Genomic DNA, 9,403 nt, shown 5'->3' on the forward strand with positions numbered 1-9,403 from the left:
CTAGGCCCGCCTGGCTTTTACGTAGTACGTACTACTTTGGCAGGCATGCGTACCAGCGTGCTACTACTACTACTATGCTAGCGTGTCCGGTCATTTCCCTCATCAACTGGCGGCGGCCACAGGACGTCACGGTCCAACGCTGCCTCCTCCGAAGCAGACGAGCAGCCCAATCAGATCTCGACAGCCACGCGCACCAGTCCACACGGAATTCCGCCTCGGGAGAACTCACCCGGCCGTTGCCACTGGAATCTGTGCCACAGAAGATCGGCGCGCCCGAGATGAAAGATCTCAGGTGCGGCTACGCGCCAGAACGCGGTCGCGTCGCGTCCCGCGGCCGGTGGATGGATCATAGATGGAGACCTGCCGAGACAGAGGGAAACACCAGCGGCGGGCACTACGCTACGGCAACAGGAGGGCGCGGAACGCCTGCGAGTCCGGCGCGGGCGCGGGCGCCGAGCCGCGACAACTGACGTGGGAGGGCGCGCGTAGTGAGGTCCAAACGGAAAGCGTAAGATGCCCTTGCCAACTTGCTCTGCTGCTTCTGCTTGCGCCCAAGTATTATTATGCTATTCTTCGAAAGGACACAAAAGTTACGTGGTGCCGCACACCGCCGCCTCGCTGGTCGCACGCGAGAGGTTCCGTTCCGTGCATCAGTGTGTGTGACAACGTAGAACCATGTGACTCAGGGCTCCTTGTTTTATTTTTTTCGAAAAAAAAAGAAAACAACCACACAGATGCAAACACTCGTGGCCTTATATCCTTACGAACAAACGCAGAGAAAGAGAGAACGTAGCAATATGAACGTTCTTCAAAGACTGATAGATCTCAAGATTAATAGAGTCTGTATACACGCCTCGATACAAACACTATTAAATTGTACTAGAAGCTTGCTCCATATAATACTAAATGACGGATGACCAAGATCACTGTGTCACATATTTTATCGACGACATTCTACCACTGTAAACATCCTTTATTGTTCATACGAGAAGCGAATTTTATCCTTCTTGTGCATCTTCTTCTAAGATGAATTATCTTGGTTTTCTGATCCTTAATGATAAATAATCTGGGATATAGTTCAACAAAGATTGAGTTATCAGACGTAAGTTGATGAATAAAGCAATATTCTTCTTGGATCTAAGAATGTATAGAACATCTTGCAGTATGGAACTAGAACTAGAAGCGGCAAATGAAGTATGGGCTGAAATTCATCTACATATATGATCCATCCATTAGCGTTGTGAATTTGATCTCCTCCTTGGTGCTTGTTTTTGTTAGCGAGTTTTTTCTAGCTCTCTAGTGATGTGATCGAGGACAACGAGTTTTTTTATCTCGAATAAAATTTTCATTAAACTTGTGCCCACACTCAACAATTTTGTATTTTTTTCTTAAAGCAAACTTAGTAGATGAGTTGCTCTTCTCATCTACCATTGTTTTAGTTAGAGATGCTAGGGCTGCACCCCTGCTATTACCGCACCTAAAAGGCTAAAACTACCATCGTTATCGAGTAGCACTACATCCTCGGACTATGGCACTGATATATTTGTTGTCATAGACAATGTTTGTATGGGTCTCGAAATCAGAAGGTGGTCGAATAGCTCATTGACTATGATCGACTACTTTCTAGGGCAAACAACAAAAACTAGTGAGAGATAGTCATCATCGAGGCCTAAGATGACACACTCCATCAAATCTTTATCTTTCTCAAGGTCGGCCAAATGCTGCTATCTCATCACCCAGAGATTTCATTCTTCCGAAGTATTCAGAAACAAACATATTGCCTTTTTTTATACTTGTTAGTCTTGCTCTTGTTTGTGAGGCAAAGAGGCATTAAATCTTTGTCTAGGTTTTACCCACGGTTTTCAAAATAAAACTTATATATCAACGTTTCTTTTGATAGAAATGAGATGAGATAGATCATGGCATTCTTGATCTATGGTTTCCAATCTTCATGTTATGGATTGTGCACCTCGATTTTTTTAGTAGTTGCCCTTCTAAGATATTTTGGTCGTCGATGCCTCGGTGACACCGATCAGAAGCCGAATAACTTAGCATTGTGGATAGCAGCTCTATCTTGCTGATGTCATAGTGCATGGTTGGACTTTGTCACCTTCTTAGTGACGGTTAAGCTAAAGAGGGAACACGTGAAGGTTGATGACGATGATCTTGTCATGACTTTGATACCAGGTAATAGTGCATAGGCGCTTGGAAGAACTGATGACAACCTTAACTCGGGTGTACACATGTTACCTGTCATATCTGCATGCGTTGCATATTAATTTGTTATATGAATAATAACTTCTTACGGCTGAGTACATATATAGAAACTGGCTCTAAGAGCTTAAGATAATTATAATATGCGTCTAAAGTAGATTTTAGTCTATCTGAGAACAAAAACATCTAGAGTATTTAAAATATCCTATTACAATTTTGTATATCATAAATATTCCTTAACACGTGCTGCATCCTTGGGTGTGTCCAAATCGAGCTCATGAGCCTAGCCTGAGTTCCTGACGGCTGCAGTGCACAAGGCAATAACCCACACGTCATTCTTAGATAAACAATACTATATGTATGTGCGAATCAACTAAATAAATTTCTCTACAGAGACTATTAAGATGGAATCAACGAAACATTATTTTTCCTTTTTTTTAAGTCACTGTATCCAGTCAACCTGTTTGTACTCATCGAGGATATATAATTCAGGTCTGCTATACGAAATTTCATTCATGTAACGGAACACACCCTAACACCGTGCGTAAAAGCGGTAAGCCATAACACAATTCAAGAGATGTGATGATTAGACGCCTGACTACGGAATTAGGTTTCTGCTAGCACTCATGTATTCTTTCAGGTTAAAAGCAAAGGCAGTTTCGAGAGTAAACAACTGATATAAGCTTCAAAGTGGAGTTGCGCAACTTTTTAAAGTTCATTCAGTTTCTGCTTCGCGTAGCCTCGTCGTGCCAGGAAAGCGACGAATGCTGCCTGGAAAGGCGAAGCACTCGCTCACTGTCCACCAGTCGCGCGCGCGCACTCACCACTCTCTCCGGTCTTAGGCACACGGAGGACTACAAGGTTCCACGGCGCAGGGCGTCGTCCCGGGCGCGGGGGGGCGTTCGTACGTGGGCGTGGGCCACCTCCGCCCGATGTGCGGATCCACGCATCCCGCAAAGGCGCGGAAAGGAGTGGCGCGCAGCGACACGCCAAAGCACGCGCCGGGACGGGGCGAGCGCGCGGCGCACCCGCCGCACCACCCGAGGCGTGCGCCCGATCCCCATCCGGCGGTGCGCGATCGCCCCGACCGAACGCGGAGACACGGAGCCGCCCCCCGCACCCCAGGAGCCTGGAGCTGCTGAGAGGACTTTACCGCCTCGCTAACCCACGTACGCTGAGAGCCGGTATCCTCACCACCACGCCTAGCTAACCGGACCCGACCCCTTGGTTAGCTCGTGGTCGTGGGTCACCCGAGACCCCAGCCCTTGGTTGCCTGCGCTGCGCTTTATATACTAGGCCTCCGCTCCGGGTGGCCATTGGCCGGGCTCCAGTGCTGGGCGTTGTATGAGAGGTGAGCCTCCCGGTGGAGCGTGGGTGGTGCTGGGTGCCGGGGATGAGCTGCAACGGGTGCCGCGTGCTTCGCAAGGGGTGCAGCGACGCGTGCGTGCTGCGGCCGTGCCTGCAGTGGATCGACGGCGCCGAGGCGCAGGGCCACGCCACCGTCTTCGTCGCCAAGTTCTTCGGCCGCGCCGGCCTCATGTCCTTCCTCACCGCCGTCCCCGAGCCGCAGCGCCCAGGTACATACCTCAACCCACCGGCGGAGGTGCTCGCTGGTTACTTCGGCACGCGGCGCGGTTATCCGTACGATCCAGTGTGCTACCTCACGCTCGCACGCACGCGCGCACGTGTGGGTTCCTGACTTGATGGCTGACGTGCTCGCTCGCTCGCTCGCGTGATGCAGCGGTGTTCCAGTCGTTGATGTACGAGGCGGCCGGGCGGACGATCAACCCTGTGAGCGGCGCCGTGGGGCTGCTCGGCGCGGGCAGCTGGCAGCTGTGCCAGGCGGCGGTGGAGACGGTGCTTCGGGGCGGCGCCATCGGGCCGCTGCCCGAGTTCGACGGGGGCCGCGACAACACGTTTGCTCTGGCGGCGACGGCGAGGCGGGCCGTGGGGTGCTCGACGTTCTCCACGGCGAAGCGGGGGGCGCCGACGAGGGCGAACGTGGGGGCGGCGCCTCCCGTCCCGCCGGAGCCGTCGTGCGACCTCGGGCTGTGGCTCAGCCCCGGGTCGTGCCCGGCGCCGGGCGAGCGGCGGCGGCGGCGGCCCGGCACGCCGTCCATGACCTCCGAGGAGTCCGTGACGACGACGAGCGGCGGCGGCGGCGGTGGAGGGAGGGAGCCCGAGCTGCTGAACCTTTTTGTCTGAGACTTTAGCTACACCGACGGCCTGGCTAAAAGGCCAGCGGCCGATCATGTTTCATGTGGCGCCCCTCGGCGCGCGGTGTGCTGTATGCTTGATCTGATCCCGGCGAAAACGTCTGTCTAGCTAGCGGCGTCTCGCCGGCGAGGTACCTGTAGTCTTCTTCTTCCTTTTTTTGGGCGCGTAGAAACCATGGGCCACCACCGCCCACCGGTGCCGGCACCTGCCTGCCTGACTCCGTCCGTCAACTGTTTATTTTGTTTCTTCCCAACTTTGTTGGCAAGCACAAAGCAGCGTCACCGCTCCGTCGCTGAATAATACAATTGTAAACCAAGGGTAAAGCGAAGCGTCGATCTTATCCTCAACGTAGCAGCTCGATCAGGAACTCTATCAGCTTATCCGAAGCCAGATTAGTGCTTTATCGCAATGGTCTACTACTGGAGTATAGCTTAACAAAGTCGCGATGGCGTGTTACTCATTAGTAAAAATAAAACCCAAGTGGCCAAGTGGGTGCTCTGCTAGAAAAAAACTCCAGACGTCACCCGCGGAAAGCCACGAAAAAAATGCAGGTGGGCTGGTGGAGTGGGGACGATCATTGGCGGTGAGGTGCACCATGCGCGCGCTTGTGGAAGGGTGGGCTTGGAACCATACGGCGGTTCAGCTTTTCGCGCAGGGGATGGTCGCCCGCCTGCTGCTTTGTGGCTTGGGCCTATGGCGCCGCGTTCCGGGGTGGGCGCGCGGCGCGCCTGACGAGTGACGGCTGGACGCACGCACGGGACGAGCGGCCGTTTCCGCCGCGCCGACGTCGTGTCCGTGTGAGTTGTGACTTGTGTGCCTGCATGCTCCCGGTACCAGCACCAGCGTTACCTCCCCTCCCCTCCCCCCCTGCTTCCTCAACACATAGCACTAGGCACCAGCGGTAGCGGACACAGGAAGCGAACGTGCTCTGCCACACACACAGCCACCGGAATTTGGCCTTGCGTAGTTGCATTGCAATTGCATAGCAGTATTCTTTCCCCCAAAAAAAGCCAAAAAAAGGAGATCGTTTTGGGCGCGGCCAAGAGTTGGGCGCAGGACGGACAAGACGACGGCGTTCGGTAATTACCAGAGCTTGATTCCCATCGAAGCAACGTGCCGGCATATATATATATATCTGTCACATCGGAATCTCTACCCGTAGCCGGCCGGTACGGAGATCCTTCGTCTGCTGCTAATAACGTGGGGATCGATCATCATCCCGCGATCTCCTTGCCTGCCGGTGGAACATTTTTGTTTATAGTGGCCAAATTGGACACTGCCGGTCGATTCCCCACTGGCCACATGATACACGTGAGCTCTAGGCACCTCCTGTAGACTGTAGTCGTATCGTATCCCCTCTGCTGGCTACTGTTTACGTCGTATAGAAGGGACCTGCAACTGCAATGGGGAGCGGTAGCAAAGCACTCCAGCTGTGGCGAGCATGTGCAGGAAGTACGTACTCGGATGTTTCTCCTTCGCGCACGCCGCACGGCTTTGTTCGGCCGAGTCGACTCGACGGTCAAGTTTTTCTTTATATTTTTAATACACAAATAATATATACTCGTATATTATATTAAATTAAATGAAAGCAGGTTTAAAAAGTTGGTCCTGGATGACACGTTTTTGCTCTTGTCCCGCTCCTCCACCTGCATGCTACTGGTCCTGGACACAGTAGGAGTCTGGCAGCGCGGGGATCGCCTTCTACTTACCGTGGAGGCAAATACCTCGGCCATGCGCGTTCCGAAGCGTGGTATTGGTGTGAGTGTGTGACCGTGTGAGTGATGACCCTCACCCTGCAGGTGATTCCTTTGGAACGGAACTAATAGCTGGCCTGTTCTTCTCTGCGCTTCCGTTCAGACGCCACCACTGGTCCCACCGCCTCCAGGTCTGGTCGGTGTGTGTGTGGGAGCCAGCCCGGGCCACGCCCGTCGCCATCGGCCAGTGGCGGCCGCGACACCGCCCACGGCGCGGCGCACGTCGCTGCTGCTCTGCTCCTCCCGATGATTTCCGAGGCTGTTCGATTCGCTTTCTCGCGGTCGCTTTTGGGTTTTTGGAATTTGGGCCGTCCGGTTCGCCGGGCCCCACCCAGGCAACGCGCGCTGGATTCCACTTCCACCATCCGTTTCCTTGCGCTTGGGGGAATTCGCTACTGTACGTACTACACGTTCCAAGGCTCCAAAGCAGCCGAGCACTGTAACGGCGCTTTCCGGCAGTCGAGCACAGGCACAGCTGCCGCTTTCCGATGGGGCCGGCCGTAATCGTAAGCAGCGAGGGGCGGGGCCAGTGGGCCACGGGAGCGCGATCGTGTTGGTATCGTAGACTTGTACTGCTGTTTGAGACTTGAGAGGAGGGAGCATGCGAAGTGGGCCAAATCAGGCTGATCCGGCCTGGCCTATTAGTGAAATACAATTATCCGGCCTTTTGTTGTAAGTGCTTTACGAGACGAAAGCTATAACTGGGCCATGCTCCATAAAAGTGGAGTAATCTACGGTAGCGTTTGGTTATACGAATAGTGTTAACAAACCCTATTGGAAGTCCTGAGAGGCTCAAAACCTTTTATATAATAAATATATAATTTTTATAACGATAACAAGAAAAAATAAATAAAGAGATTTTTTTTGCCATTGTCTCCTGTCTCCAGTGACGGTCCCGACAAATTAGGGGCCCAGAGCCAGACTTAATATAGAGGCCTTACTATAATAATATATATAATACATATTAGTAATAAACATTTAAAAATACATCAAAAAATTATTCATCGTAAGAAGAAAAAATATAAATATGTGATTACTTTAAAATTGTCTTCTAAGATGTCTCGAAGCGAAGTCATTGATGATACCATCAGTATCAATTTCATCTAATAATATTTTCTCGATGCATAAAATAGCCAAACCATTTAGTCTTTCTTGAGACATTTTGGACCTCAAATAATTCTTCAGCAACTTCAACTTTCAAAAACTTCTTTCAGCTGATGCAACGGTCACGAGAACAGTAAATAAAAGTCAATAAGCAATAGCAGTATTAGGATAAGAATCCACTTCTCTAAGATACTCAAAAATATCCATGGCAGACATTGGTTTATCTGATAAAGTCAACTGCAAAACACTAAGCTCTCAAATTAGATCATTTAGATCAACATCTGATGAGCCATCAAAAGAGAAAGTGTTTGCAAATTTGGTGCAACATTCTCTTAGTTCAATAGTATCCGAGGACTTCAAGGTTATGGAGTCCATCAAAAATCTAAATATGTATTTAAATGATTGGAGTTCTTCAAATCTACTTTTTAATGAACTAATTGCAATATCAACCATGACCAAAAAATAATTAAGTTCAAAAGCTTTTTCAGCTTCAAGATTTGCTTCCTCACAATCAGTTTCATCATATCGTTTCTTCCTCTTAGCATGACGTTTCACTAGAAATGATGGCTCTACACCCAATTCAGATGCAATCTCTTTGGCAATGATCAAACTATAAGCAAATCCATTATTTCTATAGTTCTGAAAGTAATTCACTGTATCTTCTATTCTCATTAATGTAGCATCAACGCACATGGATGAGGATTGCAACTGTTGAAGGATTATGGGGAGGCTATGCTAGCGGAAAACAAAATTTTTGACCCCATAACACCACGAACTACTGCGGTTATAGGTCATGGAATTACCACTAGACGCGCAGGGCATCGGAAGACGTCTCGATGTAGACGAACGCGTCGAGCAGTGCCGTGCAGTCGCCGGCATCTTTCACGTCCTCGCCTGGTTCGTCCTAGTGCTCCAGATGCAGCACCTCCGAGGTATCCACAGGTACAGGGAGGAAGCGCCGCGTACCGAACTGCTAGGTTCGCGACGGCGGCTATGTGAGGGCAAGAGGCGAGCGACTGCTCATTTGCTGGTTGCGAATTAGGGTTAGCTTAACCGCGCCCCCGGCCCTCATTATATAGGCGTTATGGTGGGCTTCTGACTCCGAGGCCCACCAGTAACCCTAAAGCCCAGTCTAATTTCGGATCTAATCCGAGTTAGGCTTATTCCTTCCCCTTAAGTGTGTGACCCTATAGGTTCACGTACAAATAGACATGGCCCGAGTACTCTTACTTGGCCCAATAATTGACAGCGGCTTCTAGCAAAACATGTCAACTCCAATGCGCACGTAAAGATCATATCAGACGAACCATTGCAACATCACGTATATGTTGTTCCCTTTGCCTCATGATATTTGTTCTGGCTCTAAGCTGACCTTTCTTTCTCGATACTGTGAATTGGAATCCTTTCAATGGTTAACTCTTAACCCTAGCACGACCATGCATTTCTTGATCCAGTCACTCGAGGGGTCCAGAGATATCTCTCTCAATAAGAGAGGGACAAATTCCATCTTGACTGACCATGCCTCACAGCATGCTTTCTGACAAACCCAAAACTACCTTTATAACTACCCAGTTACGGAGTAGCGTTTGATAGTCCTTAAGTAGGTCAATCCACATCTTGAGAACATGCGGCAATCTCAGGTCTAAGGACACAGTATACATGTTGCAAAAAGAGAACTATATTACAATATCTCACATTGGGTCGGTCCAGCCTCATGTCATACATGCACCCACATTATTAGTTCGACATCTCCATGTCCATGACTTGTGAAATGTAGTCATCAACTAATATATGTGCTAGTCATCGACTCTGACCAGGGACATCATTTAGAATAACCATACAAGTAAAGAATCTCACAAACAATTCACATAATTGCTAATCAATACAAGGTGCCATTCATGGATATTCAATTAAGCAATATATATATCATGGACACAAATAAATATGCTCATCTCTATGATTATCTCTAGGGCATATTTCTAACAACTGCTTGCTCACTTTGTTTAGTGTAAATAAAATATCATACCAAATAACCATACCAAGTACAAAATCAAAGGTACCAAGAAGATCAAATAAATTTTTTGCATCACTCATATCCTTTGGTTCGGTATCCT

General features: G+C 49.7%; 1 protein-coding gene across 2 annotated transcripts; it reads left to right on the forward strand.

Moving 5' to 3' along the window:
• Positions 1–3,202: 3,202 nt before the first annotated feature.
• Positions 3,203–4,766, forward strand: LOC100382812 (uncharacterized). 2 transcript variants are annotated; one of them, XM_035960658.1, is made up of 2 exons: positions 3,203–3,791; positions 3,956–4,766. In XM_035960658.1, the coding sequence occupies exons 1-2, from the start codon at positions 3,608–3,610 to the stop codon at positions 4,417–4,419; spliced, it is 648 nt and encodes a 215-aa protein (XP_035816551.1). In that variant the 5' UTR covers positions 3,203–3,607; the 3' UTR covers positions 4,420–4,766. The 2 variants fall into 2 exon arrangements, with proteins under 2 accessions (XP_035816551.1, NP_001168983.1); NM_001175512.1 differs by having other exon boundaries at positions 3,542–3,791; positions 3,956–4,751.
• Positions 4,767–9,403: the final 4,637 nt, after the last annotated feature.

Source organism: Zea mays, chromosome 7 (genome assembly GCF_902167145.1).
Source record: "Zea mays cultivar B73 chromosome 7, Zm-B73-REFERENCE-NAM-5.0, whole genome shotgun sequence".
In the NCBI taxonomy this organism is placed as follows: Eukaryota; Viridiplantae; Streptophyta; class Magnoliopsida; order Poales; family Poaceae; genus Zea; species Zea mays.